At 40.4% G+C, this 22729-nt stretch overlaps 1 protein-coding gene across 1 annotated transcript in view; it reads left to right on the forward strand.

Moving 5' to 3' along the window:
• The window catches only part of LOC117826628 (inactive N-acetylated-alpha-linked acidic dipeptidase-like protein 2), a 367684-nt gene that overhangs the window by 328391 nt on the left and 16564 nt on the right, over window positions 1–22729 (forward strand). The window contains exon 14 of the mRNA XM_034702819.1: window positions 21351–21549. Within this exon, the coding sequence (XP_034558710.1) occupies window positions 21351–21549 (199 nt within the window). The remainder of the gene's footprint in view (window positions 1–21350; window positions 21550–22729) is intronic.

Raw genomic sequence — 22729 nt, forward strand, 5'->3', positions numbered from 1 at the left:
TAATGATGTGTACTACTCCCTTCAGAGAACAGCAGAAACAGGCTCTAACCAGAGTAGAAAGAGAAGTGGGAGGACCCGGTGCACAACTGAACAAGAAGACAAGTACAGTAGAGTCTCTAGTTTGAGAAATAGACACCACACAGGTCCTGAACTGGCAGCTTCATTAAATGGTACCCGCAAAACGCCAGTGTCAACATCTACAGTGAAGAGGTGACTCCGGGATGCTGGCCTTCTAGGCAGAGTGGTAAAGAAAAGGCCATATCTGAGACTGGCCAATAAAAGGAAAAGATTAACATGGGCAAAAGAACACAGACATCGGACAGAGGAAGATTGGAAAAAAGTGTTATGGACAGACGAATCGAAGTTTCAGGTGTTTGGATCACACAGAAGAAGATTAGTGAGATGCCGAACAAGTGAAAAGATATTGGAAGAGTGCCTGACGCAATCTGTTAAGCATGGTGGAGGTAATGTGATGGTCTGGGGCTGCTTTGGTGCAGGTAAAGTGGGAGATTTGTACAAGATAAAAGGGATTTTGAATAATGAGGGCTATCACTCAACTTTGCAAAGCCATGCCATACCCCGTGGACAGCGCTTGATTGGAGCCAATTTCCTCCTACAACAGGACAATGACCCAAAGCACACTTCCAGATTATGCAAGAACTATTTAGGGAAGAAGCAGGCAGCTGGTATTCTGTCTGTAATGGAGTGGACAGCGCAGTCACCAGATCTCAACCCCATTGAGCTGTTGTGGGAGCAGCTTGACCGTATGGTACGCAAGAAGTGTCCATCAAGCCAATCCAACTTGTGGGAGGTGCTTCAGGAAGCGTGGGGTGACATTTCTTCAGATTCCCTCAACAAATTAACAGCTAGAATGCCAAAGGTCTGCAATGCTGTAATTACTGCAAAGGGAGCATTCTTTGATGAAAGCAAAGTTTGAAGGACAAAATTATTATTTCAACTAAAAATCATCATTTCTAACATTCTCAATGTCTTGACTATATTTTCTATTCATTTTTTAACTCATTTGATAAATAAAAGTGTGAGTTTTCATGAAAAACACAAAATTGTCTGGGTGACCCCAAACAGTAGTGTATTTTTTTTTATTAAAATTGACAAAATACATAAACATTTAACGGTAAAGAAGAAAAAAACCATTTAAAAAGATAGCCTTTAAACTTGATCTATATTTAAACCAAGATAAAGTGGAGGTGCAGATTTCATTTTTTCTATTCAAGTATAAAAAACATGAAACAAAAAAAAGCCCTGTTATACAAAACCATGTTGACCATTTGGAAGGTCATTTCAGGTTTAAATGTTCTCCATCAGACAGATTAAACTGTTCATCTTGCTCTTTTATTTCTACGATTGTGCCTGGTTAGTCCTGAAATATCATACTTGGGTTTTTTTTCTATATATCATTATGTGAACAGAAGCTTCAGGGCCTGTGTCCACCAACAGTGTTTCATGCTGGCAGAGGCTATTTTCTATACAAAACCAAAGCAGCTCAGCTATTTCAGAGCTCAGCATCAGCTGGTTTCTGTCACTGCGCTCGTTCTCAGTCGTAGTCAATGTCACTTCTCCCCTCTGAGCAATCAAAATAAAGAAGAAGAGAGAGAAAGGTACTTTATTGATCCCCAGGAGGGAAATTCAATTTTTTCACTCATGCTATTTTGGACATGCTACACATACAGTTTTTTTTTGGTATATACATACAAATGCACACACATGCAGTGAACATGCTTAGGGAGAGATGTCAGAGTGAGGATACTGCCGTCAACCAGCGCACCCCGAGCAGTTGGGGGTTCGGTGCCTTGCTCAAGGGCACCTCGGCAGTGCCCAGGCAGGTGAACCAGCACCTCTCCAGCCACCAGAAGGTTCAGGGCTTCTTATATCACACATTTCAACAACAGTGGTGGAGGTCCAGAGGAGAAACTAACCATATTTGTATTTTGAAGGGTTGATTTTCCAGGTGTAGAGCTGCTGCTAATGAAGGACTTAACTTAGCGAGTGCTACAAAGAAAAAATAACTTTTAATAAGCACAAAACAACACACTAAGGGCAATATATTATACATCGTAGATGCTGTAAACTGAAATATATTTAGGTATTGGAAAAAATTGAAACTTATCTTATTAAATGAGATCACCACCTTTAGGAGAGCCAACTGGGTATGATGCACAGCAGGTAAGAGGAAAGATGTGTTAAATCATTTTAACGTTAAATTGGACATTACAAATTCAAGCACATGTTAAATTTAGGGAAGATGTCCTCTGTGAACGAGTAACATAAAGTGATTTCCATATTCATCACCCAAAGTGTTCAACTTGCATAGTTAATAAAGAACGCAGCACTTTAGTCAAGGTCTGAATTGAACCGCGGGCAAATTTACATCACCAAATATTCAGCAGTTTAGCATTCTGCACCACCTCTCAGGCCTTGTGAACCAAAATAAGCTTATTCAGTCACAGTCTCCGAGCGCTAAGGCTCCTGTCCTTGAATATTAAGATGACCTTTGAAAGAGGATGCACAACAGAGGCTTTGACACATTTAACTTGCATGGTTTTTGTTACAGAAACTTAGAATAAACAGTGTGAAGCTACTTTAGTTTTGCACCAAGAAAAATCAAGGACAGGAGTTTGTGAAGAAAGTTAAGATAAAGAATTAAAAAAATGCTGTGTGTTGCTGAAGTTGTGTTTTCTTAACAAAAGGAATGCACACTGTACAAAATGAACTTTTCACGCTTGAGATCAAATGAATCTATTTATCAATATATATCATCATTTACACACTAAGATCAGGGACTGAAAAGATGGAGACAGAAAGACGCTCCATCACATGCACCGTACAGCTCCAACTTGAAGTCTCATTCATTGCACCACAAAGGCAATTGCTCAGTGGCTCGGGTTCACTGGCTCTGTCTAAGCATGTAAGCACCATCCCATTACAGTTTAGATTGAGTGGTTATGCTTCCCTGTCTGGGACTAATGGGCAGATTATGACCTGAGAGGGAGAGATGACTGATTATTACACCTGCCTGTAGCCTCTATCTGTTTCTTCACTGCTTGTCCCTCATTGTACCCACATTTCTGTCCCCCACCCTCTCCCCTCTATCAATTCAATTCGAAGGCACTTTATTGGCATGAAAGATACACCTTCTTGGCAACTTTGCACATTAGTGGTGAAATGAAGAAAGGTGATGCAAGTAAGGTTCATTTCATCAGGGCTAAAAGGCCCCATCTTGCAGCCAAAACACAAATGGAAAAGCAGAATTACACCATTAATTAGTGGTATGATTTAATAAAGCTTTACTTAATGTTGCTGTTGGATCCTATAAATAGTGAAATTACTTGTCTAAAGTATCAAAATGAGAGTGATTTATCATCCATCCCTCACCCAAATGGCTGCGAAAGTCCAACACAAACATGATTCTTACCACACATGGTGGAGGAAAGCAATTATATTTATGTAAATAATGCAAACTGTCACACAGCTGTTCATATTTGTATGAAGTTTTGCACGATTGCTTGTTGTAAAGTAGTTGAGTTAGTTTAGGTAGCACATCATGATGTCAATAAAATGATCATTTACGTAGTGCTTGTTATTCGAGCCCCTCTGAACTCTGACACAGAAACCATTCTCAGCTACTTCGCTTGAATTTGAACATGCAGGCCGACCAGGGAATGTAAAGGTTCATTATTTTTACGTCACCCAGAGGTGCAATTGTTGTCATGATCGCTGAAAATGCGTGTGAATTCTCCAACACAATTATCACTAACTCTCAGTAGAGAGTAAAGGCTGATTTATACTTTTGCGTTGAATCAACGGCGAAGCCTACGACGGGGGTCCGCGTAGCTCCCATACCTCTGCAGAGGCCTACGCCAAAGGTGAGGTGCACCTCCTCCAAACTATAACTAGGTGTAGAATTGACACGGGCCGCAAGCCCTGTGATTGGTCCGCTCGGCAGCATTGTGTTTCCCGCATTTACAGGACTTCCGGGATCCCGGACATCGGCCGCACATCGGCCGTGTATTTCATCTCTTCCTCTCTATTCTTCATGTAATCATGTCTGTATGATAAACAGCAACATGTATCAGCTGTAGATTAACATAACATGCTCTGAATCACTGTGGAAAAGTAAACAGAGATCTTAGTGGGGCTGGAAGGAGGCGACCAGCTATCAGAGAGACCACACTGCCCTCAAGTGTTTTGGCGGAGAATTGCTGCGCGACACGGACACAACAACGCACAAGTATGTGGTGCTCATGTCCGCGTCAGCCCCTGCTGCCTAGGGAAGATGCAGAAGTATGAATCAGTCTTTAAAATGTCCCTCTGACTGGCCATTAGTGCCAGTGTTTGTCAATAGGTGTTTTTTGCAATGAGGAAAAGTTCCTAGAGCATTTAAATGTTTGCTTGTACTTTATGAATTAGACCATCTTTATGGTTAACTTGCACCAGCTAAGCGGGCACAAAAGCTGTGCAATCCTTTTTTGAATCAAGCCCTCACTTTAACTAGATGTGAACATTAAAGGCTGATTCAAACTTCTGCGTTGAATCGACGGTGAAGTCTACGCCAGGGGTCCGAGTTGCTCCTGTACCTCTGCAAAGGCCTAAGCATGTAGCTGACATGCACCTTCTCCAAAATGTAACTGGGCATGGAATCGACACGGACCTCAAGCCCTGTGATTGGTCCGCTCGGCGGCATTGTATTTCCCGCATTTACAGCACTTCCGGGATCCCAGACATTGGACGCACACCGGCCGTATAGTTCATCTTCTCCTCTCTATTCTTCATGTAATCATGTCTGTATGATAAACAGCAACATGTATGAGCTGTAGATTAACATAACACGCTCTGAATCACTGTGGAAAAGTAAACGACCGTAGGCGACTGGCTATCAGTGAGATCACACTGCCCTCAAGCGTTTCGGTGGGAAATTGCTGCGTGGCAAGGACACATCAACACAAGAGGATGTAGTGCTCATGTCCACGTTAGCCCCAGCTGCGTAGGAGAGACGCAGAAGTATAAATCAGCCTTTATACTTCTCAGGATATATAATTTAAGATAATTTAATAAGGCCTGTCTCTAGTACAAGCCTGCTCCGTATAAAGGCCTGGTGCCTTATACAGCTAAGGCAAATAAAGGCTCCCGGTTTATATTTGAGAATTCACAATTTTAAAAACTAAACCATCAGAAAGATCCAAACTCGTACATAAATCATGATAGGAACACAGGATGCATTCAACTCTCCGTGCAGCTGTACTACCCCTGCATTTATGATTTCCCAATATTGCAGGTTGTTGTTGTTGTTGTGTTTTAATTTGTACTCCACAAATTTTAAAACAAACTGAATAAGATGGCAAACTATCAAAACTGTTGTTGGTTGTCCACAATATGTGAATGGAACCAGAGCTGTGCATTTAACTGTTGGTCTTTTGTGAAGGCATCAGTCTGCTGGATTAAAAGCTTTGTCAAAATTACAGTTTCTGTATAAAGCAGGGTAGGACTTCATTCCCATATACGTTTCATCTCCCAGAATCATTTCCCCTCTGCATATGATAAGTTTTACTATTTCCCTCAGCCATGTGTCATCACAAAGAGGCTGCTTGTGACAGATTTTTTGTATTTTTATAGTGGTTATTAAATTTGTATTAAATTTAATTCCAGGTGGCATTATAAACGTCTTAAAGTTATAAATCTGACTTTGTGAAACGTGCAGACACTCCTCAACGCTTATTTCCGAGCGGCTCCCATTCAGCCAGAAAACAGGTGGGAGAGAGCTTTTATCTCTGCTGGTTAAAAATACAGAGAGGCACCAGATGGAGAGAAAGGAGAGGAGGAGGAATAGGACAGTGAAATAAATACCTTCTGAAGTGTGTATGTGTGTGATACTGAGGCATGATAAATAATTCTTGGTGTGTGTTAGGATTGTGGGTGGGTTAATGGCAGTGGTTGCAGGCTAAAAGCTGGCATGTACACTGTAAAATCTGTACACTACAATTTTAAACAAGTAAAAGGACAAAAGGCTGTGAGGGAAAGTGGGATGAACTTCTGATTTAAGGAGTGTTTTTCAGCTCCTTTAAACTATCATTAACAAGTCTACTGTTTAAGAAACCTCCATGGCTCTTCAACATGGAAACAAAGGAGTGCAGGCTGGATAACATTACAAAAATAGGTTTAATGTTGTACAAATTACAGATCAAATTACTATTACTTGGTACTATTACCTCAATTAGGACTATCACTCGACTTTTGAGTGGCTGGTCTGAGTTAATAATGCGATCCCTGGTAGTACTCTCCACATTAGCATTTTGTCAATATTTGAAAAAGCTTTAGTCACTGACGAGAAAATATTCTTCTCATATGTGTTATAAAAACATGTTCTGTACATTTGACACAAGATAATATTTGGCCAAGACTGAGTCCATGATTCTCCACGTGTCCAGCTTTTTGGAGAATCTGGTTAAATAGTGTTTGACTCCTGACCAGGTGTGTTCCAACAAATTATAACCAATGTCTTGCACTGGTCAGAGGCTTCCATTACAGAAACTTAGTCTTGAAAAACTGGGATGAAGTCAAGAAAAAAGTTCAGCTCCTGAAAGTGTTTCTGTCTCCCTCATGTATTTGTAGAATTATGTGTGTGGGCAGAGTGTTAGTGGTTAGTAGCCAAAATGAGTGCCAGAAAAGTATAATAAGTGTGGAGGGCAAATAATGTGTGTGTTTGTGTGTTTAAATGATTGTGCCTGTCTTCATGTGTAGCCCAAACATGAGTGGGTGGCGAGTAAGTCCTTTTTTTGGGGGGGGGGGGGGGGGGGGGGGGGGGGCTATTAAAAGATAAGTGTGAGTATATTTTGGGGCATGTGAAAAGGCTGTGTGTGGGTGTAAGAGTAGAAATGCTTGTATGTGTGTGTATGTGGGATGTGTGTGAGTAGGAATGTGTGTATGTGTCTGGTCTCTGGGTGTTTTAGCAGCCCCCTGCGGCACAGGACCAGTGATATTTAATGGATTCTCCACAGCCGGCGTGCAGCACTGCTGTATTCATGACTGGCAGACATGGAGGGGACTCGGATCAAACAACCAGAGCTAATTGAAACCCCCAAAAACCTTTTGTTCAACTTTTTTAATCACCATTCTCTTTTCTTTTCCTTTTTCATATGAAAGTGCCTTTGGTCTGGTCTGATCTGACATAAATCTCCATTCATTTACTGCGGTGATAGCACTCAGTAGCAGGCCTGCCTTTGAGCCTCCGCTGCAGAGCCAAAGAAAGGTAGAGCTGCTTTTATCCCTAGAATAGACCGGGAAAACTAAAGGAAATGTGTTTACCGTCATGGACAATTATTATCTACATTTTGATGTCACTGAAATTGATTGGATGGATGGATGGACTTTTTGATTTTTAATTGGTGTTATCTCACTGCTGAGGCCAACAACTCACAATTTGCTGCGGAATTCAAGAGGCAGCGATTGGAGGAGGCCACTTTGATGAAGTCCTGCACTGTGACTTCAAAATGTAAGAACTACAGAAAGTGACAAATTGAAGGGGGTAAAAGGGCCGTAGTGAGTTGTTAGACAACCAAGAGCATTCAGAGCAGCTTGTCCAAGTTTTAGAACCCACCAAAGGGAAGAACAGCTTTCATTCAAAAGACACTCCTTCATTTTAGGTCTTGGTAGTTGAATTGGTGAGTGCTATTAAGAGGTCCAGTCACATTAAAGATAAACATAAGAAATCCAATCTTTGTTTCACATATTATGTGGATGTAGAGAGTTTTTTACACTACAGGCAGGGATAATTGGCTTATTTCCAGAATTGGAAAGCTTAGCCTCCCACAGGAGCCTGGAGCATGTTCGAACTATTCAGTGTGGACAGAGTTTCAAACCTGGTGGCTACTTTCTAAAATAGAATTAGTTATATATTAACGTCAGATTGCTTCCCCTAGCTGCTCTTACAAGACTGCAGATAATTTGCAGCATGGCTTCTATCAAGTAAAGTCAACAAATTCTACACAGAACCTCAAAATTCGATGTTGAAATTAATTTCCTGTTCTATCAGTAATAACCTGGCTGTGTGAAGTTATTGATTCTGGTTGGTCAAAACCTCATGACAGCGAAGATTCCTTTTAATCAGTCAATGTGACACCTGGGACAACCTGATCCACAGAAAGGAGTCCAGCACATTCCCCCTCTGCCTGTTGACACTGTGGCAAAGACGCTAGAGAGCAGCCTGGGAAGCTCCTGGGCCCTAACCATCTCTGATAGGTTTGTTTTTTTCTTTAGCAATAAGAGGGCCATAGGCTGAACTATCTCTAGCAGCTGCGCTTATTCTTAATTTTACAAAATGTAATTTTTGGCCTGCTTCATTTTATACTGTTATTATGCGCTAACTCTGCAGTCCTCTAAACAGCTGCTCAGGGCCACAAGTAACAAAAAACATCTATAGTTTGAAATCCTGTTTCTGATACGGACAGCTATGTGAAGTCTGGTCAGAGTGGGCAGATTCATTTATTTTGGTGATAGACCAACATGTGCATTCAAATTTGATCCATATAAATACAATCTGCAAATATCTGCGCTCTCCTGAGTTTACTTTTTCTCTTTCATATAGTTTTGGTTATAAACAATAAGCCTACACATGACTTACAAGATGGAGTAAGATCCCAAAGCACCTTGGATTGTCCTAAACAGAAATACTGTAACAAATCCAGCAACAAGTCCATGGATTTTCTCCTTCATCGTTAGGAGTATATATATAGCTTCATGGCAAGAGAGTAGGGAAACTGTCAGTCACCAATAGTACATTTTCATACAAATAGAATGTTATTATAATATGGAGACTGGATTGAGAGCACAAGCTGTCCTTGAAGATCCTCTGAAAATGGAAACCAGTAGACTTAAAAGAAGTCAACATGGTTGCTTTGCATGGAGAGCATGTGGAATATGCATATGTATCTAACATGTGGATGGATTTGCATTTCATTATGCACACACCGAGTTAAATGTAGAACAAGCATAGTTAACACAAACACATTCTATTTAGAGCATGTATGACCCCGATGCATGCAGAAGAGGAAAACTTAGGAAGTGTTGCCTTGCTTGTACAGAGTACTGTGTTTTGTAACCATGATTATGTGCTATTACTTATCAATGACATTACATGTGTATAACTTTCAGTTCGAGGACTTGAGGGTGGATTGCTTGTATCAAGTCTTTTGCAATGTAGTGGAAAAGACTAAGGTGAAGAGGAGCTGTAGAGGAGACACTGACCTCTTCTCTCTACGTGCATGAAAAAAAGCCAGAGTTGTATCATTTACAGAACACTCTGAATTTACATTTCGAATGGAGTTCCTTTCAAGCTTGCCAGATAGTTAATGTGTCCTTCTCAAAGTATTTTCCTGTTCCTCAGTCATTTGTGTTAATTCAGTCATTATGTCTGTCTCCAGGTAACGCTGCTTCCAAACAATGAGGTACAAAAAAATACCAAAATGCATTATTCAGCAGTGAAGACACTTCTCCTTATATCTTTTACAGACAGAGTAAAGTTAAAAGCCATTTGTGATGGATCCAATACTGTGTGTTCATAAGGATCCATGTGCATGAGCAACAATGTTTTTAGACGAGGCAAGTTTCTTTTCTCAAAATCCAGGTTCAACCTTGACTTTCAATTAACAAACTTTAAAAGGAACCTGCTTGAACATGAAGCAGTAAAATCACTCGTTCCTTTTGTGTCATCAGGGAAATAAAATTTAATCAAATGCTGATTAGTTTTGATTGGCCATTCATTTATTATCAAGGACTGAGAAGCTGCTTAAATGAACAAAAGAAAAGTCAGGATTAGTGTCTTTAAAGCTAGGGTTGGTAGTCACGGAAAACTAGCATGAATTTGAATGTAGCATTTCCTCAGGACTCCGTCTAACCCCTCCCCCAGGCAGAACAGCAGGACGGGATTTGATTAGTTTCATAATTTGGCTCCTGATGGCAGTGATAGGTTGATGTTTTCCCAGGTTTACTCCAGCTGTAGATAGCAGCACTTTTTCGCTCTTTTTTAAGAAAGAAGAAGAAAGGTACTTTATTGAAATTCAATTTTTTCACTTGTGCTGTTTTTTGGACATGCTACACACACAGTATATACATACAATCATGCACACACATGCAGTGAACATGCTTAGGGAGAGATGTCAGAGTGAGGATGCTGCCATCAACTAGCACACCCAGAGCAGTTGGGGTTTTTGGCGCCTTGCTCAAGTGTACCTCGGCAGTGCCTCGGCAAGTGAACCAGCATCTCTCCAGCCCACCAGTCCACTTGCCAAACTTCGTCCATACTGGGACTGGGGAACCGGCGACCCTTCGGTTCCCAAGCCAAGTCCCTATGGACTGAGCTACTGCCTCTCCACAATACAAGAACACATTATGTACTGATTGCCATCAGGAAATAATGATCATTTTTAACCAGTTTAACAAAAAGTGGATCTAAATCTGACTACCAACCCCAGCTTTAAGAGATCTCTTTTCAACTTTATATTCACAAAAATAACAGAGAGGTTGAAAGGTCTTTCTAGGAAAGATGTTGTTTTTTTTAAATATGGTTGTCAAGAAGTATTTGGTACTACCTCTGACTTGTTCCTACCTCTTTTTCTCCTTCCTTCTCACATTGACTCCTCACCAGGAAGTGTGGTGCAGCTCAGTGCTAAAGAAATATAAGGGGAGACAACAAATCTGTTGTGCAGTTTTATTCCTTTATGTTGTTAGTCAGTTGAACTCTGGTTTAAAGACTGACTCTGCTTCGTGCATTTGCTCTTTTCATTACTCCTCTTTCATGTGATCCTCTGAGATATGTTACAGTTATCAATTATAGATGCGTCTTATAGTTAATGAAATATTTATTTTATATTTTTAATAAATAACAGCTGTGCACATAAGAATAACAGTTTGAAGATTTTTCCAGTGGGAGTAGGCAAACTGAACTCTTATGGAGCAGAGAGGTTTTTGTTAGAGGTGTGCATCTCCCCTTCATGAGAGAATCTGATCCATTTCAAACCTCAAAGGCTGGGATCTGATTCAGGAAGGATTCATGAACATAAAGAACAAGCATTTTCATTTCATTTGATATGGTTTGGAATCATTCAGTTGGATTGGGTTCCATGCAAATTGAACCCCAAGTCACTTTTAAGTTAATATACATGAGGGAAAAAAAGTACAATGGGTCTTTCAAAATTGCAATTTCTTTTCCAAAAGACAAAAGACAAGACTAACTGTTCAAACAGAAATATTAACAACTAAAAGTTGTCTCACTCTGACTGGTAGTTACGTGAAGAACCATGGAAATTTATTTTGACTAACACAGAAAGCTTTGCTCTTCTGAACATCTACAGCCGTGGGATTTGCAATGCTTTGCTAAAACAAAGCCAGGTACAAAATATTTATTTCCCCAGGGTTTGAAAATTAAAGCCAATCAAGCAATATAAATAGATGGAAACACCCTATAATAAAACTACAATGATAACGTTTATTGCACCATATGAAACATTCAAATTAATGAAATTGTGTGATGAAAACCGGCCATAAATCATAATTTCTCTGTGATCGTCACATGGCACATGATCAACATCTAATCCTAGGCTGTTATTGCCACTTGCTCTTAATTTGAACGTTCATGTTTAGCTAGAAAATAATGAAATTTGAGAAACAATTCTTTCACACTCTGTTTAATGCTGAATTCTTGGTTTCTTGTGACTTGGATCTGACTTGGATAAGTCACAATGCTATCATCCCGAATGACATAGTGAGGTCTTAAACCTTGCCAATAAAACAGACTGATTTTGTTATAAGCACATTGTATGGTAAAAAGTGTTCAATATTGGGGAATGTGTGTGCTGCTGCTTGCTAATGCTAGCATCATAGCACAGGTTAATATGTGGGGTCTTATCAGATGAAATAAGTCTTGCAGCTGACAAACATGAACTTTTTCATGCAGAGTTTTGGAAAGTTTTCATTCCTTCATATTAAGTCCACATGACTTGATTTCTGACATAGATACTGTAAAGTGCTTAACCAATCTCGGACATTGTGGTTTACTTTTGAGAAAGGTTAAAGGTCAATGTCTCTTGTGAAACTGAAGAAGATGCACACAGTTTGTACAAACATAACAGCAAAACCTCATCAAACTTGATCACTATATGAAACCTGTTCATTGAATGTATGACATTTTTACAGATCCAGTGTGTCGGGGATTGAGATCAGTAAGATCAGTAACTGAAGTTACAATGTTACAGTGTTACAATGTCATTTAGCAGACGCTTTTATCCAAAGCGACGTACATACGAGAACAAGAACAACACAAGCAAAGATCTAGACAAGAGGAAACAAGATCAGTAAGAGTAACAAAGTGCTTCAAGTCAATTTGGGTGCAGGTACTGCCAAGCAGTGTAAAGGCAATGCACAAAAATAAGTAAGGAATTTTTTTTTTTTTTTTTTTTCCCAAAATAAGGAACATCTACAATGAAGCAACCAACCAATTTAAGACCTTCCATTATCATCATCAACAATTAACATCACCACAATAATGACCAAAGTACCAAGTGCTGGGTCCCTCAACAGCTGAACACAGATTCCCAGAGTAGAGCAGGACAGTGCGAGTCAATCGTAGCTGGAAGACATGATCTGCCACTGGGGACAACAGTGGAGAACAGTCTAGCTAAGTGCATAGTGCTTCCTAAAGAGCTGGGTCTTTAGCTGTCTTTTGAAAGTAGAGAGGGACTCTGCAGATCAAATAGAGTTAGCCAATTCGTTCCACCATTTAGGGGCAACAGAAGAGAAGAGTCGAGCTAGTGATTTTGAGGCCTTGTGTGCTGGAAGCACTAGGCGCTTTTCAGAGGCTGAGCGTAGTGGGCGAGAAGGGCAGTAGACCTGGATGAGGGGTTCCAGGTAAACTGGAGCGGTTTTGGTGACTGCTTTGTAAGTCATGATTAGAGTTTTGTATCTGATGCGAGCTGCAACTGGAAGCCAGTGTAGTGAGATGAGCAGGGGAGTGACATGAGCTGTCTTAGGCTGGTTGAAGACCAGACGTGCTGCTGCATTCTGGATCATTTGCAGAGGTTTAACTGTGAATGCAGGGAGGCCTGCCAGTAGAGAGTTGCAGTAGTCAATGCAGTAGTCAAGTTAGGGGACAGTTATGCTGTTTGTGGGAATAAGATCTGTCCATTTGAGGATATTTGACTTTGATTTTGTACATCAGCATCAATGCATACACAGCTTTTTAAACAGGACAAAACAAACTCATTTGTTTGTTTCTTGGCTTGTGCATTGACGGTAAAATAATAAACAGTTTCATGCATTTACCGCTGATCTTATGTACCAAACACAGGATGAAGATACAGAATGTTCTAGAGTTTCATTCTTTATCTGCTGCAAAATGCAACCTCAGAAGAATTTCAACAGACTGAAACACGTAAACTTAATATTAGTCTCAAATAGGGGAAAAATGGCATTTTGTGATAATATTATAGTATTTTAATTTTTTTTTATCTTTAATTGAAAAAAGGAGTCACATAATACTAGTTTATTGATAACTGAAGTGTGAAACAGTAACGATTGTATTCCACGTTTCAGCTAGTTTTGTTGTTTTACTGCAACAGTACAGAAATATTGAGTCCAGGTTTCTTATGATATCAATATAGCACATAACAAAAAAATTAAATGTATAACCTCCGGCACAAACATTCACAAACTTGTGGTCTGCTGAGAAGTAAAAATATTCCATCAAATATAAAAGCATCACCCTAAAGCTCTCCTTGTGTCTCTCATCTCTCTGCCACTGTTATCACAGGAGGCCAAGTCCCAACTGTATACCCAAATACAAATACACTCACACGAATCCCAGTGTGTCAAAAGATGTGATGGATTACAACAGTCAAACAATATTTCATGAGTCCCAGCTGGCTGCGAGGAGCCAGAGCCATTTAAATTTGTAGGAGCGAACAGTTCTCTTTGCTATTTTTGTCCCCACTGTCGTCCCCTCTCCCTCCTGTGAGTCACGCTCTGTTCCAGACCTGAAGTTACAGTCTGAACCAGGGTCTGCCCTGTTGAGGAATAATAACTTATATATTGGTAGGTTACAGTCTCTTTTTCTTGTTCAAATAAAACTAATATAATCCTTGTACCTTACACTGTTGTGACCTCAGCTGACTTCACATTCAACAAAACTATTGTAAAGAAAAAAAAACTTTCATCGACCACATTTTGGTGAGTTTGCAAAACGAGTAGTTCTCAGTACCTGTTATTAGTTCTTTACTTTCTTTTCTTTTTCCTCTCTGCTTTCTCTCATTTCTGTTTTACTCCAAACAACTTTACACTTTATGGACCTGTAATGTTATTACACTTTCATCAACATTCATATTGGATAGTTGTGAAACTCAATACAACTTGTTTTGGATAAATCCTGCTTTTTGAATATGGAGTCAGCCTTTGTAAACTATACTTATAAGATTTGGATCACACGACATTTACATAGAAAGATGTATCCCTTTCAAAATACTTTAAATGGCACCTAAAACCATATATTTAAAACCATACCAGATTTAGATTATTTAGTCTAATGGGCTTATGCACTTCATTTCAAGTGTTTTAACTAGTTTGATGCATATTTATACTAATTTATGTCTCTCAACTTTTGATTTTGCTTTATTTATGTCATACATTTCCTGCAAAGGATGGCCTGATGTGCTGCAAAAGTAGGAGCCAATGCATAAAGACTACAGTTCCAAGTGTCCACCTAAGCCTGGCTCTAAAAGCCAAGGAAACCCTGCTGGAGACCATGTGAAAATGCCCAATATACAGCAGAATGAAACAGGTTTACAGCCTTCAACTAAACAAATGGTGTCAGTCTTTTTATCTTATTTTACTATTCATGACAACTCTATGGGAGGTGACTCCATCCATTTTAACTCATCCATTATGATTATATTAAGGACAAGAGTTGTGCATAATTATCCATAAATAAGGGGCACAGTTGATTTGACTGACAGGAGGGTGCATTATACCTGTTTGACGGGTGGTTAGGCTTCTCATTAGCTAAATCCTATGGGCCTGTCTCAAATCCCTCTGATTGCCAGTTTTTAGATTAGCTTGAAGCTAGTTGGAGTCAGCATTTCCAATGTAGGGATAGCCATGTTTGGGCTTTGAAACACCTCTTTAGAGACCAATGGGGGGGGGTGTCACTGAGGCTACATCCACTGATGTGAAACAGGCTGTGGCTGACACACTGACCCTGTCCTTGATTCAGTGTTGGTGACAGTGTTAACCACTCTGTGATAGATCTCTGGCAGTGGACAGAACTACAGCACTGCAAACGTTCTTTGCCTATAACTGCAGATGTTCTGCTTTTATGGACTAGAAGACTTGGGGCCTGATCTACTAAGATCCCAAATAACGAACGCTAATTTGCGTGTGCTAAGAATAATTTTGCACGTGCTGTTTCTGGGCTCGTTGCAGGTGATCTACTATGACTGTGTGCACAAATGATAACGAGTGTAAAAGTGGTGCGGACTGCCCTATTTTAGGTGTGCTATCGGCTGTTGAGAGTTTGAGGATAAGAGTGGCCTTAAGCGATAAATGAAGTTTGAAGCCATGGAGTTGGAGATCTTTGTGAAGGAGGGAAATAAACACATCGGTGAACTCCAGCAGAGACATCCCAGCGTTGCCAGAAGAAACGCGATTTAGGAGGCCATCTGTGAAAAGGTGAATGCTGTGAGAAAAAACAAGATCTGCCGATTAAATAAACGCACCTACTCTACTCCAAAACGCAATCAGTGTTTTGATGGAGTTTAGAGAGCAATTTGATGAGGTTAAGTCTGTCACTCTTGCTCTAGCTACTTAAGTCAATTGCAGTTTTTAAACAACCAGGGCCAGAGAAGTTAGGCGTCACTTTGATGAAGACAGCCGCCTCACTGACGCAGAGAGCAACTTTTGAGTGAACGTTTTTAATGCCTGATATCATCATCCAGCAACTGTCCCAAAGATTCACCAGCTTAAATGGAACTGTGAACATGTTTGAGGACATGTCATGTTATCTATTGAGAATGACAGAGCAAAGAAAATGGACATACAGTGCATCGTGGACAAGTCCGCGGAGCTTAGGCTCGTCCATACAGCGTTGAACAGGCCGAGTAGGTCATATTGATTTCTTGTTTGTATGTGAACATGTGGGTCGCTGTGCCAATTTTACTAAACTTTATAGCTGTTGATAGAGTGACCTACTGTGCTCTCATTAGTTGAAACAGTTCAAGTGGGTGTCAGAATGATGCGGTCGCTATCCGTGGTGCTGAACTGCTTTGAATTTGTGTTGTTTTATTTGTTTATTTGTGTTGTTCTCTTGGTTTGTTAGACTTCATGACCATTTGATTGACTTCAAAATGACATAACCGTGTGTAAAAAATGTAGTGATGCTTGTAAGCCCCGCTGTTGCGGGCATGTTGTAAAGCGATGTTATGATGAGCTTTACAGTGACCGCAGCCATGTGTGCGTAACGCTGTGCCAGTTTGCACCTGCCTTTCAAACGTGCTAAATATAGACGCAAAAAGACCGCTCGCTATCTGCTTCAGGGTTTGATAAATCACATTGCGTGTGCTAAATGATCACATTTGCATCTCCCCCTCCCAGTATTTTGCGCGTTCTGATTATCTACATGTATTCTGCATATTCATGAAGGCAAAAATGCTAAATGGATAGCGAGTGCTATTTTGCACATTTGAAAGACTCAATCCTCGGTGCATCCGGTTGGTACATCTGCTTTGCGCGCGTTATCAAGTTTGCACGTGTTTTTATACACGCAAACCTTTAGTGGATCGGGCCCAAAGACTTTAAAGAAAAGCAAATCAAGTAAATTCAGCAAAAGTCAGGACAGAATTTTTTTCTTCAAGCAGAGCAGATATTTGATGTGAACCTGCAAAGACTGGAAAATGGTTGTATTGCACTGTAAAAACAGTATGGATCCCTGCAGAATTGCTTTTACAGGTCGTTTGACACCACCTTATAAACTTTCTTAATGCTCTTGACATCTTTGCAGGAGCCTTTAGTAATATGAGTCCCTCCAATTTTGGGTTCAGCAGGGGCTTGGTGTGGGTGACTCACTCTTTTTGACCATTGTTCTCGAGGGTTTGACACTCAGCCAATGAGTACACCTTAGTATACACCATGCCAAGCAAACCCTGTTAGAGCCCTTATTAAAATGTCAATTTTTACTGCAGGAATACATACGTCTACAGCCTGGTTTAAAAATACAGTAGAGGTTTCTATACCAAATTACCCCACTGCCATCTGTCACTGAGACAAGTCCATGCTTTTAACTTTCTGACACCATGAATTACATGTTGATCTTCATAATGACCTTTTTAACTCAATGAGTTCCAATGTTCCCTCTCATGTTCTGCTCCCACGTGCATTCATTTTCTACCATAACACAACCAGTAAGATCACAGGGAAACCACAGATATCACTTGGTGTACGTATGTACTGAACACTAAAAAGAAAGCCCTTAACATCACAGGTAACCCATCCCATCCTTTGCACTCCCAGTTTGAACTGCTCCCATCAGGTCAGTGCTTAAGACTGCCGTGAGCCACTTAAAATGTCTACAAATACTAATTTGTCCCAAGAGCAATAAAATGAATACATTTTCAAACTCCAAATGTTTAACCAAAACATAACTTTTTAATTTATCAAGCTCTTAAAACAACAAACTGTAATCGTGTCCTGGGTTTACAGGAGATTGTCTTCTTCTGTGAACTAAATTGTGAGATGCCAATGACCCCATGCTCTGTTACTTTTTATTTCAGGCTGTTTATGAGGTAATTATGTACATTTTATATGTTGACTTTTTAAAGTGCAATAACACTTTGTAATATTGTTCTCTTTGTTTATGAATTATCTTTTGCCGTGACTGTGATGATGGGAAGAACCCAAGCACACTCTTGGTTTCTTGCCTCTGAGGGTTGTATAGTTTTTTTTCTGTGTAACTTCAATGAAGCCGAGGACATTTTTCCACATAGTGTACAAATATGTAGGACACCTGAAGGGCAACTGGAAATACTGTGAATAGAGAAAGGGAAGACAGCATTAAAGGGTCCTGGCCATGAATTGAACCAGCAAACACTACAACAACGACTATAACCTCTGTACATGGGGGTGTGTGCTTAAAACACTCAGCCAACTGTTGCACCTTGAAGAATTTCTTAACCTGAAAAATTGCAATCAATGGCAACCTTGTGCTCATGTGCCATAGAAGCATCCATTCCTGTCTAACTGCATGTAAGCAATTTAGAGCCGAACACCTGAACATGAACCTTTGTCCTCGTAGAGACAGGAACTGACAGTTTAAAGGCCTTCCAGCACAGGCCCATTGGATCCAGCCAGATATCATTTAACAGAGCCAAGAATAACAGGCCAATTAACAGTAAATGTGTAATTGATTTGCAGTGCCAAATGTACTGTAAAGCAAGCCAGCTTTGTGTTGACAGGCTAATGAGGATGGCATTGTGCGAATAACTGATGTGTGTGTTTGTGTGCGTAGAGACCAGTGGAGTAAATTGATCAGGAGCCAGAGGTAAAAATGGAGGAGCAGGTGTGTTCAACTTGTGTGTATAGTTCTTGTTTGTTATATTTGAGTGTGTAGTTAGTGTGGTGGCTGCGTGTTCATGTGTGTTACCTCAAAGGATATTTCAAAGGGGTGACTCACATAATGCTAAGGTCAGGGATGGAGGAAGGCTTAAGAACCGGGACATGTGTTTCATAAGATTTCTGATAGCGAAATGCCAAACATGTGACCAGCAGCATGAGACACATATCATGCCTGCCTTTTCTTGCATACAAGAAGGCCATGTGTGGCACGTGAAGTCTTTCAGGTTTGAAGGTTTCATGATGGACTTCATGATACAGATGATGCCTTCTCTGCCTTTTATCATGCAGTAAGAGGGGTATCATTGCTATCTCTCGCTCTTATTCTGCTCTATCCCTCTTTCCAACCCCAGCTCGTCGAAGCAGATGGCTGCCTAACATGAGTCTGGTTCTGTTCGAGGTTTCTGCCTGTTAAAAGGACATTTTTCCTTGCACCTATAACTATCTAAATACTGTGAGGTGAAATGCTCATGGTGGATTGAGATGAGATAAGATTGAGTCCTGTGAGTAAGAGGGGACTTGATCTCATCCTGTCTTGTATTGGGTCTTTGTTAATAATTTAACATAGAGTGGTCTAGACCTGCTATGTTTGTAAAAGAGTCTTGAGATAACGTTTGTAGTGATTTGGCGCTATACAAATAAAGATTGATTGATTGATAAACCATGACCAGAGCTAAAATACCTACCATATAAGCCTTGGTGGGGTGTATTCCTATCAAATGCTGTTACATGTGTGAATATAATAAATGCTATTAGTTGCTTTCAAATCTCATTCAACAAGCTCTACGATAACATCTCAAGTGTGTAAGATCAAATGCCAATATGCAAAGATTTAAGGGGGAGCTCATCGACCCTTTGACAAATGCATGTTTGCTCAAGTTAGGGTGCAGGATGAAATCACAGATGAAGACAGGGTCATGTGTCGCCACATCTTCCTTGAAACGCTCTTCCCGCCATGCTTCTTCAAGCAAAAGGAATGAATAAAACTCCAGTAGCTGACGTCACGCCGTTCCCGAAGTACCAAACCACAACACAAGTACAGCGTGCTAGGAGGGTCAAAATAGCCTGACAGTCGGCAGAAATGGGCGAAAGTATTTAAACATAACCTTGCATGTAATACAAAATTTCCATTGGCTACTGCTGGTCTGTGTTTTTGTTTTACACGCCAAACTAATTATTTACCCGCCATTGGCGCTTGGCAGGTGTTAATTTTACACCCTGATGACAGGTAAAGTCAACTGTCGGATACTTTTCAGTTACCGTGCTAACTGGGCTAACATTACCTCTACAAAAAGACAGCAGCCAGAACTATTAGAACAAACTCTGCAAGCACTAAGTTAACAGCAGCAAATCACAACAAATGTCAAACATTAAGCTGGTGTCAACCCTGGTTGCTGGTTGTGGCTTTGTCACTGACATGCATCAGGTAAAAAAAAACCACAAATGACAATAAATACAGAGACAGTGAGATTTTATGCCAGTGCACTTTCTTGCAGATAAGTGGCAAAATCTGCAATGTGCCCAAAATCACTTCCACCAGTGTCATTACTGCATTGCTGGTATTTGCACAGTGGAGGGAAATATCATCAATTGCAAATGTCCGACAGTCCACAGCTAACATTTAGTCTTGTTCAAGGAAACAAACAAACATTAATCATCAGAATAATTATCAAAGATGAAGCCTATTTTTAGGTTGTCTCTGACATGAATAGAAGGTCTTGGTCAAACAAATGAACTGCCTGTTACCACTGGTAACACTTAGGTGATTTGCACTTCATAACCCTTGTCCTTGTTGTAGCATCTTTCAGAGTGATGTTACTATAAAGACTCTCCTCATTTTTCCTTTGCCTGGTCATTAGGAGAATCTTTGACAGCCAGCCCAAGGGGGCATGAGAAGATGGAGTTAGGTGACCTTTTCAGCCCCTAAAATGGACACTTTTGAGAATGTGGCTGACTGCACTTCAGTGTGTAGAGGCAGAAACAGATGCTAATGGAAAGGATGATGAAGACCTTCACATTTGCTCTTTGATTTATTTTTGGTCTGTTAGTCCTTGTTGTCTATGCTACTGCTTCTTATAATACTCCTACTTGCTTCATGCACACGATGCAGACTATTATTTGACTAAATCTAATGTACAGTGATTCATCAGAGACAAGTTTTGTTTTACAGAACCATTTACAAATGAGTGGTGCGGATGCAGCCAAAGGGAAAATTCCGGTCATGGCTTCAGAAACAAAATAACCAGGCTCTTTGTTAGTTTGCTTTTGAGCTTGCTGTGTGTCCTTTGGAATCAGAAAGGCAATTGCGGTTCATTGTGTCACAGTTTTCCTTCATGTTTACGGCTTGCAGGAGTCATAACCATCATGTAGAGGCATTGTAAAAGCAATCAAAGCTTAAACAAAGCAGGAGCTGATTATGTTGCAGGTTTTAAGTTGCTTATACCAGCCAGTTCTGTCATCCAGACACCAAGTTAGATTTTTCCAGGATTCTGTGATTCCAAATTTTGAGCATAAAAAGTAGTTGTCATATTGTAGGTATTTCAGTTCTCTTATTTGAATGCTTATATATGTATATCTCTACATAAAGGTCAGCTACTTTCTATGGAGCAGACATTTGCATACCTTAAAGTATAGATCTGTTTCTTTGTGTCGTTCTTTCTGTTCGTTTTCCTCCCTGTATATATGTCTAGACAAGAGCGTGGTGTCTCAGCCTCTGCTGTCATCCGCCTCCTCGCTGAGAGACCATGCAGCGTTCTTTCAGTCTGAAACCATGAGACCTGCAAACGACCCGAAAGAACGCGACCCCTCCCACGTGCGGATGCTGAATGATGTTCTCCGTGACCTGGAGAAGAGCTTCATCATCCCACAGACACCGCCTGGAGTGTACAGGTAGGATAAAAGAAACTGGCTTGGAGTTGCAGTGATGTAGTTGTTGAATGTAGTGGATGTATGTTACATAAAAGTCAAGACCTCAACAGTTGAATTTATCTCCTGGCATCTTCAAACCTCCTCCAGACATGTGTTTGTTAGAACTGTTTTTTAGAGGTCCGCATTTCTTGTTTCTATACTTATAGACTTCTACTTTATGGCATAACTTTCCAATTTGCATCAAAAATTATTATTTGTCAACCTAAACTAGCTCTCTTTGAAATTGTTCAGTATCAAGGGGCATTTAGTAAAGGTACTGTGCAGATTTGCCATACGAACAATTAGTCAAATCTTTTGTATTACATACAAAACATTTGAAAACCTTTTAAAACATTTTGGAACACACATTATTCAGTGCCTTTATTTTGCCCTGCATTTCTTGGTACAACATATCTTTGTACATTACTCCATCCATCCATTTTCTTCTGCTTGGTTGAGCCGGGTCACGGCGGTAGCAGGTAAGCAAGTTTTCCCAAACATCCGTCTCTCCACCAACGCCTCCCAGCGCATCCTGGAGGATTCTGAAGCATTCCCATGCCAGATTGGATATATAATCTCTCCAGCACGCTCTGGGTGTACTCCAAGGTCTCCCTCCTGTTTAGGTGTGCCATGGAAAGATGCCTTGTTAGATGCCCAAACCACCTCAACTGGCTCCTGTCAATGTAAATGGATAACAGGTCTACTCCAAGCTGCCCCTGGATGTCCAAGCTCTGGACCCTATCTCTAAGGCCAAGTCCAGACACCCTTCAGAGGAAACTCATTTCAGCCACATGCATCTGCAATCTCATTCTTTTAGTCATTACCTCAAGCCCATGACCAAAGGTGAGAGTGGAATGTAGATTGAAAGGTAAATCGAAAGCTTTGCCTTCAGGCTCAGTTCCCTCTTAGCCATATTGATGCTGATGCTGATGCTGCACCATTAGTCCGTCAACCTCAAAATTCGCTTTACAATGTTACAATGTTACAGTGTCATTTAGCAGACGCTTTTATCCAAAGCAACGTGCATACGAGAACAAGAACAACACAAGCAAAGATCTAGACAAGAGGAAACAAGATTAGTAAGAGTAACAAAGTGCTTCAAGTCAATTTGGGTGCAGGTACTGCCAAGCAGTGTAAAGGCAATGCACAAAAGTAAGTAAGG

This window comes from Notolabrus celidotus, chromosome 2 (assembly GCF_009762535.1).
Source record: "Notolabrus celidotus isolate fNotCel1 chromosome 2, fNotCel1.pri, whole genome shotgun sequence".
In the NCBI taxonomy this organism is placed as follows: domain Eukaryota; kingdom Metazoa; phylum Chordata; class Actinopteri; order Labriformes; family Labridae; genus Notolabrus; species Notolabrus celidotus.